Below are 17,196 nucleotides of genomic sequence, written 5' to 3' on the forward strand. Positions count from 1 at the left end.
ATTTTAATAAGAGACCGGGTGGAAAGCAATATAGTCAAGATCAATGTGGTAATCAATGGGATTATAAAAGATATTGGTCGACATTTTGTCGCCAGTGATGGAGATAGTGAGATCAAGAAGGGGAACAGAGATGTCAGATATGAACCAAATACAGAGTGTGCAAGAGGTAGAAACTTTGGAAAAATGTAACTGAAGAATGACCTAAAGCTGAAGAGAAATGGTGTGAGAATTCTGGAGTTCAAGGACTAAGACAGATATAAGTTGTGTTCCTTACCTTAGCAGTCCCGTCAGGATTATTCTTCATCTGCCATTAGACGTAGATCTCGGGTAGAATGCCACATAATTGCTGACCTGTAATGCCTATCCATGCTGACAGAAGTCGAGAAGCTTCCTTAACAGCTTTTTGTCACCTTAGAAATCAAAATGTCCTTCATCTTTCTTGACTCTGCAGACAGAAACCTCATAGCAGCAACTGAGAATCAGAGTGGCAGTATCTTGCTGCCTTTGGGTTAACTGCCTTCTGTACTGTAAAACATGGATGTTATTAAGACAAAGTATGACTTGCCAAAGAGTTCAGTCATTTTTTAACTGGTGTCACTGATGTCTTATTCCTGATCCATAATGAAGAGTTGCTCTTAAGCGCCAAGAAACCATGGCAGCAAAATATAACTGAACATCTATTTTATTGCTCTCACCAATGTCTTTACACCAATTTTCCTCCTTTTTTACCCCATAAGTTAAACTTCCTCCCCAGTAAGCCTTATAAAACTATGTCTACTCTTGTCAAGTTCCACTTTATTGCAGTTGTTCTAACAAAGATGCTCAACTTCAATAGCCAAACTAATTTGAAATCTAGAAGTTATATTTTCAAATATAGCTATATTCTTTTTAAGCAACATACACAAAATGCTGGAGAAACTCAGCAAGTCAGGCAGTAAATATGGAGGGGAATAAACAATTGATGTTTCAGGCTGAGATCTTTTGCCAAAACTGGAAAGGAAGAAGGCAGAAGCCAGAAGGTGGTGGGAGGGGAAGGAGTACAAGCTGGCAGGTGGAAGGTGAGTCAGGTGAGGGGGAGAGTGGGTGGGTGGGGGAGGAGGATGAAGTGAGATGCTGGCAGGTGATAGGTGGAAGAAGAAAAGCACTAATGAAGGACAAATCTATTAGGAGAGGACAGTGGACCATGGAAGACAGGGATGGAGGAGTGGAATCAGAGGGAGGTGATGAGAAGCTAAGAAGAAAAGATGAGTTGGGAACCAGAATGAGGAATGGAACTTGCTGCTTCATTTGCTGAGATCCTCCACCATTTTGTGTGTTGCCCAAGATTTTCAGTATCTGCAGAATTTCTTCATTTTATCATATTCTTGTTATTATGTTTAACATTGCTATTTTGGTATTGCTTTTTTGGAAGTAATCTTAAATGTTTAACATGATAGCAGCAATAGAGCCATGGAGTCAGGCTGACCACTAGACTATATGGTTTAAAATGTGAGACCATATTTGTTGCCTAACCTTACCACTTGGACTTGTGCTTTCTGTCAGTGGACCATCTGCCTAGCTTATTGAAGAACCTTGTTCTACTGGACAACTTGGGAACGTTCTGGTATTCAGAGTGCACCTTACTGCAGCCACTTTCCTGGTTCCTTGGAACATGTTTCAGAAGCAACAATAATGCTTTGTTACTGGTAAGGTGTGTACTATGCTACAGCCACCATTTACTTGTGATCTGCCCTTTACAGGCACTGAGTTAATGGCCTCTGAAGAGTTAGGCAGACTTGCAAATAATGGTGGTATTTTACTGAAAGCAAAATAATGATGGGAAATGTCATTTGTGCCAATTTCAAGAATTTGTAGATGTGATTTCCAGAAGTTATTCTGGAAGACTGCACAATAATGCATACACAAATACTTTGCTAGTTAATTGATTGTAGTTAATCACACCCCTGAACAATCCATTAAGGGAAAGGTATCCACAAATTAGTATTTCAGTTTGCCACTCCTCCCAAAGATTTCCATTACCTGAGCGTAGTAATTACTCAGTCCTAGTTTTCCTCTTGCTGCATTTTTAAGGTAATAATGATCTCCATATGGTAAACATATGTCATATTGTAATATTACCACATGGACATCAAAGGATTATTAGCATGACAAAAGAGATTGAGTTTGATGTCTACTGGTAAAAACTAAAATAGTTCTGCATATTTTTGTCTTGCAAAGATTGGGGCTGACATTTTCTATTTCATCCTAATGATCAACATATGGGCAACAAAGGTGAAAAAGTAGGTTTTAGATACTGATGGCGCATCTAATATATTTATACTCGCAGCAACTGTGAATGTAAACTGGAGTATGGATTTGTGGAAATTGAATACTTCATTTACAAAGATACGTTGTGCATACTGGGGGGGGGCATGGGTGTAAAAGATTGACAAGTGTAGTATAATTCCACATTGAAGTGAAAGGTGACTCTGGAGAGGGTCCAGTGGAGGTTCATGTGAATGATGCAGAGTATTAAAAGATTTATTGTATGAGGACTGTTTAATAGCTCTAGGCCTAGTATTCTCTGGAATTTAGATGACTAAGGGGGACCTCAAAACTTACTGAATATTGACAGGCTTGGGTAGAATGGATGTGGAGAGGATGTTTCCAATATTCATGGATTCTTGGACTGGAGACCACAGACTCAGAATAGGACGTTCCTTTAGAACAGAGATGAGGAGGAATTTCTTTAGCCAGAGAGTGGTGAATCTGTGGAACTCATTGGCGTAAATTGTTGTGAAGGCCAAATCATTGAGTATATGTAAAATAGAGGTTGTTAGGTTCTTGATTAGTAAGGGTGTCAAAGTTTATGGGGAGAAAGGAGAAGAATGGGGTTGAGAAGGATAATAAATCAGTCATGATGGACCATCAGAGCTGACTTGATGTGCCGAATGGCCTAATTCTGTTCCTATTTTTTATGATTTTATAGTATCATGATTACATGGCCATAATATTGCTGCCCTGTCCTTGACCAGGTCAACAAATGTATTCTGACAAATACAAATGAAATTTCTTTGTCTGTAGCCTTTAGACCAGGGGTTCCCAACCTTTATTATGCCCTGGAGTCTTACCATTAATCAAGGGCTGTGAGGGCCCCAGGTTGGGAATCCCTGGTTTAGACCTTCCTACATACAGATGAAAGTGAAGTTTATAACTTTACGTTCTCCATTTGTACTAACTTGGAAGTGACACTGTTCTCTCTCTCTCTAGTCTGAGTGCATGATGGTGAGAATGTCTATATTACAGTTTTTGTTTGAATGTTATTGTTTTACTCTTTATATAGTTGAATAATGGCCAAACACCAAGCTTTGCTCATACTGGTTTTTTTTTAATGTATCACAATGAGCAAGAAACATACTTGATGAAGTATTTTCAAAGGAGTATATTCAATTACCATCTACAATCAACTTAACTATGACAACAAGGTTTGTGACAAAATTTTTAAAGTTCGAAATCCACATGGTTGTTAGTTTCCATGATTTTGGTACAGTTGAAATTTTTTCGTTGTTACAGTAACAAAAAAACTAACAAGACTACATTATAGAAAAAACATCAAGAACATCATTTTTGGTTTAACTTGCTCTTTTTTTTTGTACATTGCAAGGCTGGAGATACCTCTTTCACCTCAGGGTAATGTTTCCAAAGTTGCCCAAGATGTAAAAGTCAATGCTGTTCACAGTGGGCAGTTTCTCCACAAGAACGACAATAATCTTCTTTATTGTCCAAGAACTTAGATACATCAAGTATGCTGACTTGTGTTAATGCTTCTCTTGTCTTATTCTTTATCCCATGCCACAAAAAATGGACACTTTTAATGCGGCACCATTCTCATTGCTTAAAGCTTTGGCCACATTCATATATAGTTAAATAATTTTTTTCAAAAAACTGCTCAGTGCTTTTTTCCAGCTCCGTGTTTCAGTACTGGTGGTGCCTTTAGATGCAAATATGTTCCGTCCACTTTTCACCTGTACGTCTTGCTACGTTAACTGTAAAACTTGGGTAGCCTGACCCACACAATTATTAGTCTTTGTAAATGGTAGAGTACAAGTGCTACTGAACAGACTTTGGAAACAAAGGTCAGAGTTCCAAGAAAATACAAACCAGAAAATTGCACCTTAAGAGGCCATGTCATAGTATATAAAGATAAAAAACATAAAACAAACCAGTATTTAAAATATAATGCTAGTGTTAAAATGTTAACAGTTAATGAGGAAATTATATATGATACAGAAACATACTAACATACAAATTAACAGTTAAATGCCGAATATATTTCATAGAGTCACATCAAAAAACAAAACAAAAACAAAAACTGTACAACCTTGGAATAAAATTTTTCATCTTGTGGGAGCTACTTTTTCTTAACCTCATTTAGAAAAGAATTTGATTTTTCCGTTTTTGAACGTTATCAGATATCTTTATGTAAAATAGGCCTACTTTTAAATGTAATTTAAACTTCTGTTACCTCTGAAACCAAAGAGTTATACTATCTGCATGTTATTATTACAAAAAATCATTTTTGCACTGTGCACAAGCCTGATTATGAATATGTACAACAGCTTATTGACTACTTCAAATAAAACAAAACAAAAAAAAAAACGATATTAAAACAAAATATCAGTCCCTGCAACAAACTCCAAGTTGATAGTTTGGAATGAACTGGAGTTCTGCAATTTTTGTTGGCTTTTGACTAGTAAAAGCATCAACTAAACTGAACCATGGAAAGGTGTATTCACAGTCTAAAAATGTTCCATTTGCAACAGAAAGATGAAGAAAGGAATATCAAAAAGGGGCTAAAACTGATTTATTGGTTTCCAGTAAAGCTTTGCAAAAAGCAAGAAATAAGCAAGCATCTATTGTGGGACTACAACATTTGCAGCAAAAAAAATTTCTTTTTAAAAAGAGTTGACCTTTTTATGCTAGTAATGAATTTTTTTGACATTAATGTGACTACAGAGATGTACGTAACAAGTGCCCAAATAACAAAGACATTTTTTTTAAAAGATCTCTATCTGATATCCTTGGTAGGAGCAGTGTCTTCTAACCACCACTGCACTTATTCCACAATACAAGGACAAACCTTTAAGTAAAAAGTTTTTTTTGGTATTTTTATTTGTTTTGTCTTGTCACTCCTTTGCTTGCAGAAGAAGCAATGGCAGTGACCTGGATATTACCATTCCTTTTTTGTTAAATTTTTATTAAATCAGAAGAACAAATTCTCAAGTATAAAGATGCCTCTTTTCACCTTTATGCACCAATGGTGAAAGTGTATGTCTTTGGATTTTGTTAAAGCGCGAGAATTTTTCTCTTATGTCAAAGAAAAAAAATAATTAATTTCCTCCCCCCTCCCCCCCCCAAAAGAAAAATTAGACTGCTGCCACACTACACAAAAAACAAATGTCTGCTTCATAGGAAAAAATTCCACAGCATCTACAAAAGCAGAGAGGTAAGTGCACAAAGGTTACAGACACAGGTAAATAATCATTATGTTCCTTAAAGGTTCACAAAAAAATTGATAAGGACCCTATCCACAAAAAATCTTTAAATTTACTTTTTTTTCTTCCTTCTATAAAACTAGAGCAAACCACCTTCAAAGAGGAAGGTGAGCATCAAGGAAGGTGTCAAGGTTGGAAGGGGAAGGTGGGAAAGGAAGGAATACGACAGAAAAGCATAGACCAGTAACTTGATTCAATCTACCCTACAGGAATGAACAAGACAACATCAAAATGAAGAGCTTTCTGTTGGACAATACAAAAGCTAATGTACACAAAGGTTTTCAATCTACCATACTGTTTAGGTCATTTCCAATGCAACAAACTACTCAACACCAAAATGTTCATATCTATCATAAATACAGAAAGTTAGTTTTTCTTTTAAACTCATTGTTATCTCAGTTACAAGTCCTCAACACTCTTGTGTTTTGGTGGCAATGGGAGTGTTCAATTATCCCTCAGATTATACAGCAGAAGAGCTATTCTTTGTAAATCCCCAGTTAAGATGTGTTTCATATTTTTAACTCTTTGAATACTTTCTGCCAGTTTGGAAAAAAAAAAATCATCTTCTGGAACAAAAAAAAATCAAAACAGAAAAAAAAATAAACAAAAGCAAAATATGATTCAGAAAACAGAACAAGGTGTGAGCTATTGACCTGAGAATACAAGACATTACATTTTTTAGCTAGCCATTGGTATCCGAATGCTTACATAGCAAGAAATCTAAACTGTAAATGGTGGATTGTCATCCCATAAGGTACATGCTGACATCTGCTGTGCTATCAACTTAGGACATGTTTGCACTGGGGAAATAAAGGGTTTCAGGTTCAAAGACCACTGTAATTAAATTGAGGCAGTTCATTGCTTTCTGGTTTCTGTCATTGCTCAGCTAACCATAGTACCTTCTGACAACCAGTGTAACAGGTTTAGATGTTGCCAGCATATCAATATGAGACAACAATCCTGAAAGATTTTATTTTTTTTTGGTTAGAAGCTTTGGAATTGCAGTTAGTCTTTTTTGAAATTGGTTTGTTTTTTTTTATTAATCATATTGTCCATCTTCAAGCTTACAATCTGAAGGTGTCCATTCCTACACTAGTCAGACTACTGTCTCTGCGGCAGCTGGGATCATTTGGACCCTCCAGCGGGCAATCCAGGCCATCTGACTTCTGGCTGAGCTCACTGTCAGATTCATCTGAATAGCCGTCTGTTGGTATAGAGGTCTGAACCCCTGAGGTGCTGCATGAACTTGAGGTAACTGTTGAAGATGAGGAGAGAGAAGGTAAAGAAGAGGGCTTCCTGACTGAGGCTCGGGAAAGAATGTTAGGCCAAGATTTTATGGAGGCATGGGGGGACAGGCTGGAGGAGGGGCTGTCGTTAGAGTGAGTGGCAGACTGCGAGGTAGATGCGGTGTTAGGATCGGGGAAGCAGGCTGAGTGAGGTAATAAACTAGCGTGCTCTTTGGCGTATCTTGCTGCTCGTTTGATTGTTCTGTGTTTGTGCAAGGTTGACTCGAGATGTTGGCTTAGAGCTTCATCCCCGCTCAGTGTAGTATCACAGGCCAGGCAGTGGTAGGTGCTGGTGGGGACACGAAGCACCATCTCTTGCAGATTTATCACAGACTGACCGAAGAAACATATTGACTGCAGGTGGCTCATGGCTGTCTCTTCATCAGTGAAGACCATCTGACACTTGCGACAGACCAACTTGTACTGCACCTTTGGAACAATGAACAGGTCAAGCGAGTCCGTACTTTTGCTTTCTGTTTGTTGTCGTTCTTCAGGTTTCGGAAGGGATGGTTCTCTGGGAGCACTGGCTTGCTCTTCTGTTTTGGTAGATTCTTTGGCGGATTCTTTGTCTGGGGAAGCTGTTAGTTGTGGGGCGGGGACTTGGCTTGGTTTAGGTTGCTGCTTTGGCTGTTGCTGCTGCAGTTGCTGCTGCTGCAGTTGTTGCTGCAACTGTTGCTGGAGCTGCTGCTGCTGTTGCTGCTGCTGTTGTTGCAACTGCCTCTGTTGCTGCTGGAGGGCATCTTGTAGACTTTGCTGATACTGCTGATACTGTTGCAGCAAAGAACCCGGTGACAGCCCCATCAGAGCTTGGGACAAAGCTGGGTTGTAAGGAAAGAGACCCTCCATCCCGTACATCGGCTGAAGGTATCCTCCTTGAAGGGCTCCAGGAATTTGTGGGGCATAATACGGGGAAAAGCCTGGCACAAAGTACGGCAAGAACTGGCTGGTGAGCAGGGCAGTCGGATCAGAAGCCAGTGCAGTTTGTAGAGCCTGAAGCTGAGCTGGGTCTACCACATACTCCATGCCAGGAAGAGGTACTGAGGTACCTGTGCTGTTGTCATTTTTCTCCTTGTTCGGTGTGGGCGCAGGATCGATTTTATCTTTCTCCTTTTCTTTTGCCCTCTCGTTCTCTTTGCTTTTCCGCTGTTCGGGTTGTGGCTGCTGGATCGTTGATGCTGGACGTGGGGTTGTAGTGGTAGCCTGTGTTGGAGCCTGGGATGTCAATGAAGGAGCTTGCTTGCTTGGCAGTCCAGTGGTGGGAAGGCCAGGGGAGGGTACAGTTGAAGCAGGAATGCCCAAAAGGTTAGATTTAGGAGAAGTTAAAGCTAAAAATAAAGAAAAAGCAGAAAAAAAACATAAACAATTACAGGACCACCAATCTACTGAGGAATACAAACATACATATTTCAGTTTATAATACAACATTGTTAAATTTTCATTTAGTCAATTCAAATTCTGCAAATGCTTTAAGACCATTTATAATTTTGAGCTAGCTTTCAGGGGACTGACAAAATAAATAACAAACAATAAGCTGATCAGAGCCACATACATATGACATATAGGTGGCTATGGTTTATTTCACTGTTGGTGCCATTTAGTGTTTCCACAATGCTGCTCATCCTATGCAGCATGTATGATTATGCCATTTTATTAGTGAAATACAGTACTTCAACTTTTAACTTTTTGAAGCGCTATTGTCTGTTTTGTAACACCTTAACCAGTTCTGTTTTGTGATGTATCATTTCTTAACTCAGTACTTCCCTGAGAAAGCCTTAGTGATATCAAGAAATCATTATGTACGTGTGCTGGAAGGGAGCTTTCATGTAATATTGCAAACAAATTATTGCCACCAGCAAACTCTTAATAAGCAGAGGCAAGTATAAATGTGGTGTTTCAGGTTATGATTAACAGTGATATCCTGTTGTCTTTTGGAAAATTTTACATTGGGTAAATCATTAAAATATTAATGTGCTCAGAGGCAAAAAAAAAATTAGTGATGGGCTTGAACAGTGGTCTGTGCTGAATCTCAAGTAATTCCAAAACAACACACACTGGGATTTGTGTATCATTGGCATGGAAGAGCAATTGGTATGTATTTTGCTCCTGAAAATTAAATGTTAACTAATGCTGGAATTTTGATTACGAAGCTGAAATTAAATTATTTTCCATGAGGAAATAGGGTGCCTACACAAACAATGCAACATCACCAGTGAAATGTTCGAAAAGCAGTTTTGTTAACATGGAATTTATTTCCAGTCTCTCTACAGGTATAAAATACCTAGAAATCAAAGCATGACAATCTTTATAATTTTGTACTGTAAATTACAGTACTAACATAATTCAGATCATTGCAGGATTAATGTTAAATATTCTGCTGGACATTATTAACATGTCCACAGAGGTTATGAGCAGGAAACATCAGATCCATAAGCCACACAAAAAATGTGATATGGAACCTGCTAGGAGATGTAGAATAAGTGGTAACGGCTTAAAGCACCTTTAGCTTCAAGACTGAGGTGGCAACTCATGTGACATTAGCAAGCAGTATGTCAACATGGTGTATTAAAATAGGCATAACCCAATATAGGCATAATGTCAAAACAATATATTGAGGAGCCAGCCAATAAGCTTAAAAGTTACAACTCTACTCTGCAGAATTTCAATTTAAGTGAGCAACACTTCTATAATTTGATGGATATGAACCTATCCAGGTCAACAGCAATTTAAATTGCTGCTTTAAATAAGCAGCAATTCTCATTAGTACTGCAAGAGCATCTTAGAATATTGTTCTAATTGTAGTGGCCTGCTAAAATTCCCGCAGTCTATTTGAACCTAAAAATCCTAACAAACATTTCTTCAGACCTCTCTTCTTCACCTGAAGAGGGGTCTGTCTCCATACCCCTGCCACTAGGTTTGGAATGAAGTTTGTCTCTTTTTAAATAAACTGGAATGGCTTCTGTTCATAGAGTATTTGTAGAGCATTGAACATTTGGGGGCCAACTACATGAAATATCTCTTTTAAGGAATGCAATGAAATATTTTTTTAAACAGCCTTTTATCATTGTGCACTATAAAATATGCAGTCTTGTAACTGAAGCAGTGGCTGTCTAGTTTAAATATGGGTATAGATTGGGTAGATATAGTTGAATATCACAAAGCAGTATTTCTTAGTAAAACAATTTTTTTAAAAAACCTAATTTGTCGTATTAAAAGGACAGTAAAGCTGTATCAAAAGATTTGCTTCTTTGCAGCCTGTTCCATTCAATTTTATACTTGCTTTAATGAAACAGTTATTTAAAAAAAAGATCATGTAGATAATTTAATTCTGTTCTAAAGTATCAATGGTCTTAATTTTATCAATTTTTAAAAATGAGCCATCCATATTCAGATCTGCTCTATCAAAAAGAATGAGCTTATGGGTTAATTGAGTACTTTTTTCTCAAGAGTCAGTTGTTATCAAGGTTACATGGATTATTCTGTAAATATTGTTCCTACTTTAAGATGATAATTGAAGTGTTATGATCATGTAACAGGACTGAAAGTTGGTTGTGTTGGAAAGAGATCCTCACATTTAGCAGATAGTTTGAGTGGACCTGAAATATCCTTATCCCCACCTCAGAAAAGATTTCCCAATTCTACACTCTGCTGCTTTCTAGGTTGCAAAAAAAAGTCCTAAAACTTGTATCAACATATTTTTACGCATTTCTATTCTCTGCATTTGTGTTAACTACATTGTGAGCAGCCTTTAGAGACAGGACACCTTCATCCTATCTGTCGGGCTGGATTTGATTCCAGGTGATGCATGTCAAATTTGTACAGTAGGCAAATATCAGATTGAAATCTACCAAGAAATCTACGACATAAAAACTAAAAACTATTAATGCTACCCACCTGCATTAGATGAAGTAAAGCCAGGTAAAGATGAAGGGCTGCCCACACCTGGCAGTAATACAGGCGAGATCCCTGGCAAGGTTGGGTAGGCAGTAGGAAGATTCAGAGCTTGTACTGGTGGATTATCAAACAAGCCCTGTTGCTGTAGTGTTTGCTGCTGTGTCGCTAAACCAAGAACCTCATTAGCTTTTTTAATACGGTCTAGTTCTTGTTGAGCCATTAGCCGACGGACAGTAGCAGGATCGATATATTCAACTTCTTTATCCAGCTGGCTTCCAATGGTCTCCTTCACTTTGGAGATATGTTGCTGAGAAAAGATATGGTCTCGTACAGATAGCCGGGCACTATACTTGATGCCACACAAAGTGCATTCTGCTTTGGGTCCTTCATAAGTAGTCTGATTAATACCAAAGTGTTTTGCCATATTAAGTTTGGATTTCTTCTCTTTAGCCCGAGCATTCTGGAACCACACTTGAACAACTCGTTTTGGCAGACCTATTTCATTTCCTAAGACCTCACACTCCAGCATGGTTGGTGTTCGATAATCATTAAAGCAGGATTTCAACAGTTTCAATTGGAGATTTGTCATCTGAGTGCGGAAGCGTTTCTGTCCTGGACGTTCATTGTCTGTACTCCTTGACATTGAGCTGCTTCCGCCAGGGCAGGGCGAACAGGGATCAGCAAGACTAGATGTCTCACTGTAATCAATTGTACATTCATTTTCCATTTCCTTAGCGTGATAACTAGGTGATGGACTGACCAAGCCCGATGATATCCTGTCTTCATTTTCTTGTCCTAGTGATGGCATTGCCTTCTGAAGACCCTCCGTTTGGTAGAGGGCCTGTTTTGAGTCTGCCATTAACCCAGTTGCACTGTCATTGTCTGCATTTGCCTCATCTCCAGTTGTAGTGTCAGTAATAGCTGTGTTGACTGATGAACAATCATCATTATCAAGCCTCGTTTGGTCATAACCCAAATTGACCGAAGAAATTGTAGGCCCATCAAATTCTTCAAGTCCTTCTACTTTGATAGATGATGGACTTAGAAGAGCTTTGGGTGAGAATTCCCCACTTTTGTTCACTGGTGAAAGACTCGCACACTGGCTATCACTATTTATTGATGAAAGCTGGGCAAAGCTGGAACAGTCCATGGAGTCAGCCTTCAATAAGTTTCCCCCATCGCTGTCAGTTGACAAAGCTGAAGACATAATCAGGCTGTACCCAGCACGTTTCGCTTCATGCCAGTGACGGGATCGGATGTGAGCTTCCAGTGCTGTCTTAGCCTTAAAGAGGGCTCTACAGAATGGACAGCGTCGATGAGCTTGTGCAGGTCCAACTGCTCTAAACTGGCCCTTTCTCTCTCTAGCACGAGTGTTCTGGAACCAAACTTGAACTACTCGTTTTTTGAGGCCTACTTCATGTGCAATGTGATCCAACATTTTCCGTGTTGGGTTTGAATCAAGTAGGTATTTCTGATAGAGAATTTCTAATTGTTCTGGGGTGATGGTTGTCCTTAAACGTTTATCTCTCTGAGGCTCGTCTCCATTATTTCCACTATCATTATCCCCAGGACTGACACTCGCCTTTTCTTCCAGTTTTCTTTTCAAGGTGTTCATAGCAGAGTTTGGTGTTGAAGGTGAAGAAGAGGAGCTTGTTGGGATCTGAGGTAGAGTTCCAGAAAGTAGCTGACTGGCAAGCAGAGGATTAGTGGGGTCAAAAAGCATGAAGGGCATTTCTATTGGGCGGTCTAAGAACTGAGGATGGACAAACTGGTTTTGTCCAGACAGGAAATGGAGTTGCTGATGTTCCTGCCAAAGGTCAAAGGTTGGAAATGCCAGCTTGCACTGGTCGCACTGGTAATGAACCATTTGGGGAGCCAGGCTTCCAAGCTGCTGAGGTGTTGAAGTGTGAAGTGGATTTAAGGAAACATGAGAAAGCTGAGATGGGCTAGTGATGGTTTGAGATACGGAGCATTGTGACTGGGGCTGCTGGGGTGATGGGATTTGTGGGGCCTTCTGCTGTGTTACTTGTGGCTTCTGATCTTGCTGCTGCTGCTGCATCTCAGGTTTTGGTTGTAACAGCTTCTCTTGTGAATGCTGCTGCTGTGTATCAGGGGATTCAGGCTGCTTTGGTTTCTCCTCAGAAAATTCTGCGTTAGAAGGAGCTTCCTCTTTCTGAGTTGAAGTGCGGGGCAGATTTCCGGGAGGAACATTTGCCGTTGCAACTGATGATGAACCACAGACAGCTGAGGTCAAAGGAGTATTGCAGGATGAAGCAGAGGGTCCGATCATCTCTGATGCATCCATGGAGTCCTCTGTCAGACTGTCATATTGACCGTCATCATCTTCATCTTTGTAGCACAGTTTTTTTTGGTGTTTAATGAGGTCAAAGATACGTTGAAAAATCAAACTGCATTTTTTACACTGATAATTCAAATTACTTGTGCGAATGTAACGGTCATTTGACAACTCGCGACGCTCTCCCTCCTTCCCTTCGCCCTGATTTTCATAGTTTTTGCGTGCCTTCTGTCGTGCATTTTGAAACCAAACAACTATCACGCGAGTTGGGAGGTTTAGCAAATTTGAAAGTTGCTCAAATTCATCATCTTTTGGATAAGCATTGGCATCAAAGAAATCCTGCAAAACCCGCAACTGATAGTCAGTAAATCTCGTCCGAGTTGAACGATTACTTCTGTAATACTCAGTCCTTGCAGGTTCTGGAGAGGATGGCTTTGAATCTACCTTAATGTCCTCAAGCGACGTAACAGGAGGGTTGTTGAAGTTGTATGGAGAGTCTTTGTTTCGCTGTCGTTCTTTGAACAATGTATTTCGGAACCAGTGCTTTATCACTTTCTGTGGCAGCCCTGACTTGTCAGACATTTCTTTGATTTGATCCTCGTTAGGGGAATTATTAATATCAAAATACCCTCTGAGGATTTTAAGCTGTTCATCTGTGATTCGTGTCCGTGGCCGTTTGTTTTGCTGCTGTTGAATTAGGTTGGGATTGAGCTGCTGTTGATAGAGCTGAGCCAGATCTGTGGGTATTGGGTCCACAGGCGTCAACTGGGAGGGCATTTGTGGTGGCAAAGACTGCAAAGGCATTGACTGCATCAAAAGAGGTGAAAAGATAGGCAAGTCCATCGGCATGGAGAGCTGCGAAATCGACACAGAGGGCTGTGGGGTTGAAATAGCAGGAGGCGTGTGAGGTGGGGCCACTGTAGTTGTAAGGTTCTGAGTTGTGGATGCTGGTGTTGGTGCAGGTGGAGGGGGTGGAGGTGGGGGCGGTGGCGGTGGTGGCGGTTCAGGTGTTTGCGGCCTTAGGGGATACAGTTTGTCATAGTTGACTCTATACTGTTTGGCAAACTGCTCCAGCTCTTCAAACGGTAAGAATTGCTGATGCACATGCTCCTGATGGCTCTTTAGTATTAAAATATTTGAGAATAATTTGCTGCAAGTGTCACACTCTAGTTTGTCCACCTCGTCACTCAGGCCACTTTTACTTTTCTTTTGAACTTTTTGTTTGTTTTCATTGTACTGAATCACAAGTTCAAACCCAAAGTTTTCCAGCAAGGCTTTAGTGGCATTACCACGGGCATCAGACGGGATTCGAGGAGGAGGCAAGGAGGATTCATTACTGCTCACTGGAGTTTGGTCTTTCCTATCTTTGGACTTAGGTACCTCCAAGGACATTTCCTTGGGCATCAAGCTTTCATCAAATTTTTCAGAGTTTTCTTTGTCCTTGTGCCCATCCTTGTCTTTGTCCTTCACGATGGATTTTGGTTTCTTGTCCAGCTGTTGGGTTTGTTGCAGGAGAGATGTATGTTGTTGTGTTAGAGAAGGCTGCTGCCCTTGTTGAACTAACTGGTGTTGCAGATTCTGAGTATGGGGTTTCACATCTTCCAGCAAAGCATTTGTTCCTGGCATTGTCAATGAAGTACTGCTTACTGGTATACTGATCTCGGGGTTCAACTGGAACTCGGTTCCCGGAATATAGAAAGGAAATAACAGCTGCTGTTGTTGGAGCTGCAGCAGAGCCTCGGTGGTCATGGGGAAATGTGGGAGCAGGGCTGGATTGAACAGCTGAGGCTGAAAGAGAGCAGTTTGCTGAAGCTCTTGTTGTAGCTGGGCTTGTACCTGAGCCTGCGCCTGGACTTGGGCCTGTGCTTGGACGTGCGCCAAGGTCTGTGCCTGCTGCTGTTGCGTCTGTTGCCGAGATGTTATCATGTCAGCTATCTTCCTTTTGCTAGCATCTTTTTGTTCTATAGATGTGGTAATGCTGCTTGCAATAGAATTGCTGACTGTAGATGCTCCAGCAGAGTCGGCTGCAATCTGGTTTCCACTTATTAAACCTAAGCCAGAGGTAGCACTGTATGTAACACCACATCCACTGCCACTTACACCAACATCAATATTACCATTACTATTGCCACTTGGACTTGGACTAGATGCTGACAATCCTAAAGTAGTATTACTGTTACTAATGGTACCGCTACCTGCTGTGCTGCTACTGGCAGCTTCTAACTTTGCTGCTCGTGCTTTGGTCTGGTGCAACACCGAACGCATATGGATCTCTAAGGTCGAACTTTGGCTGTAGGCCACGTTGCACGTGTTACACTTAAAGGGCTTGTTATCTGGGCTGCTTGTTGGCTCAGGCTGACCAGTAGCTGATTCCTGAAGTGCTCGTTTCAACTTGTGCAGGTGAGACACGGAATTGTAATGGACAAGCAAGATGTTCTTCTGTGTAAACGACTCCTTACACACTGTGCATTTGTAAGGCCGAGAGGGATCCAGAAACTTCTCCATTGTGAAATTGGGGCCTTTCCTAAATGGTAGAGCCCGTTTTGGCTCAGAGCCAGAATCTTCTTGCACAGATCCAGAGTCACTTCCAACAGGACTTTGCTTCTCATCCGAGTCACTTTCTTCATCTTTGTCTTCATCTGCCCCCAAGGCTTGATCTTCACTAAGAGCTGCGTCACCCAGTGCCATAACATCGCCATTGACTCCAAGTCCACTGTACAGCTGCTGGATGTCACTCTCACTCAGTTCTAGATGGCTGGTCTCCAGATGTTTTTTTAGGGCTTGGAACGTACGGAAACTACGTTGGCACAAACTGCACATGGTGGCAGCTCTAATAACATGATATTGAGAATGCAGCTGTAGTTTCTCAATGGTTTTGAAGGCTAGGCTACACTGATTACAGCGGTATTTGTAGACATGACGATCTGATACTGGTAGTTGTGGCCTTTTTGCATGAATCTCATTGAAATGGGCTTGAAGTGCAGTGGAAGTCTTAAATAACTGGTTACATCCTTTCTTCCAGCACAGGAACCCAGCATCGTCCTTCACTAAACTCTGGTCAACAGAAGACTTTGGTTCCATGCTACGTTCTGTATTTTCTGAAGGTACACTGCTCTTTTCAGGCGGATCTGATGTTTCTAATGAAAACAAATTTAATGAGAACTATCAGTGGGTATTGTAATTTTTAGTCAGCCCACTTCTACTTTGTTTTACAGTATGAAACTTGTTAATGCCATATTGACTAAAAATTTAGATTTACCGTACCATCTCGGTATGTACTCCGGAATACCAAGATATTATAAATCACTATTTTGTTAAAATATCTTAACTGTTTTATGGTCAATTATATTCAAAAGTTTTAGAAATGGATCAAACTTATGCAAGTTAATGGAAAATATTTCTAAATTGATAAATCAATAAATAGAGCCAATACCCACATAAATTCAGGATGCAGTGATGTTTCTGCTACTTTTTCCTTTATTTGTACAGCCATTGAGCCAATCATATCAAATATGCTGGTCTTCAATCTGATACATTTCATTGTAAAACCATTAATGGTACTTTAAGATTAATTTTATTTTTCCACTGTGCTGGAATGCAGAGTAATATGTCTTCACCCAATTCTGATGCACATACTGCATTCTGAACTTGGCAAAAAAAAAACGTGTTTTAAGAGGCAATGCTGGATGCGTAGAATCATTTTTTAATTGTTAAAATAAAACTGCTTTTAGTTAGCATACCAAATCAACACCCAGGAGGGAAAACATTTCCAAAACAGTGGTGACTCCATAATCTGACATTTGCCAAAGGTAGATTCTGATGAATTTACAAGCCTGGATGAACACAAATCAGGCAGCCCTTCAATTAATACATGTATAGAAATAGCTATTGCATTTCCCATATTAAGGAGTACATTTCCAATAAGTTCCTTCCACAGATACTTTGTTCTTCAAATTCACTATTGTTGACTGATTGTTTCATTCATTTTATATTGCCATTGAGATTCACTTCCTGCACTCTGAATCCCAAAATAATTACAATAAATACTCCCACATAGTATTTGTGTGGAATAAGGACTTGGCAGAAATGAAAAACATGACATATTCAGTAGCGAAGGCGTTAAAAGGGCACAATAGAATTTGATGGTGCCCTAAACTAGAATGAAGGTGTCAAAAGCATAAATACTGAA

General features: G+C 40.0%; 1 protein-coding gene and 1 long non-coding RNA gene across 3 annotated transcripts in view; one reads left to right on the top strand and one right to left on the bottom strand.

The window, feature by feature from the left end:
• Positions 1-3,355: 3,355 nt before the first annotated feature.
• Positions 3,356-17,196, bottom strand: part of zfhx3b (zinc finger homeobox 3b) — a 446,200-nt gene continuing 432,359 nt past the window's right edge. For both annotated transcript variants that reach the window (XM_059993123.1, XM_059993124.1), the window contains exons 9-10: positions 10,712-16,144; positions 3,356-8,145 (exon numbers count right to left, since the gene is read on the bottom strand). In XM_059993123.1, the coding sequence (XP_059849106.1) occupies positions 6,599-8,145; positions 10,712-16,144 (6,980 nt within the window). In that variant the 3' untranslated portion in view covers positions 3,356-6,598. The remainder of the gene's footprint in view (positions 8,146-10,711; positions 16,145-17,196) is intronic.
• Positions 16,045-17,196, top strand: part of LOC132406960 (uncharacterized) — a 46,249-nt gene continuing 45,097 nt past the window's right edge. The window contains exon 1 of the long non-coding RNA XR_009516319.1: positions 16,045-16,111. This is a non-coding gene — a long non-coding RNA (uncharacterized LOC132406960). The remainder of the gene's footprint in view (positions 16,112-17,196) is intronic.

This window comes from Hypanus sabinus, chromosome 17, assembly GCF_030144855.1.
Source record: "Hypanus sabinus isolate sHypSab1 chromosome 17, sHypSab1.hap1, whole genome shotgun sequence".
In the NCBI taxonomy this organism is placed as follows: Eukaryota; Metazoa; Chordata; class Chondrichthyes; order Myliobatiformes; family Dasyatidae; genus Hypanus; species Hypanus sabinus.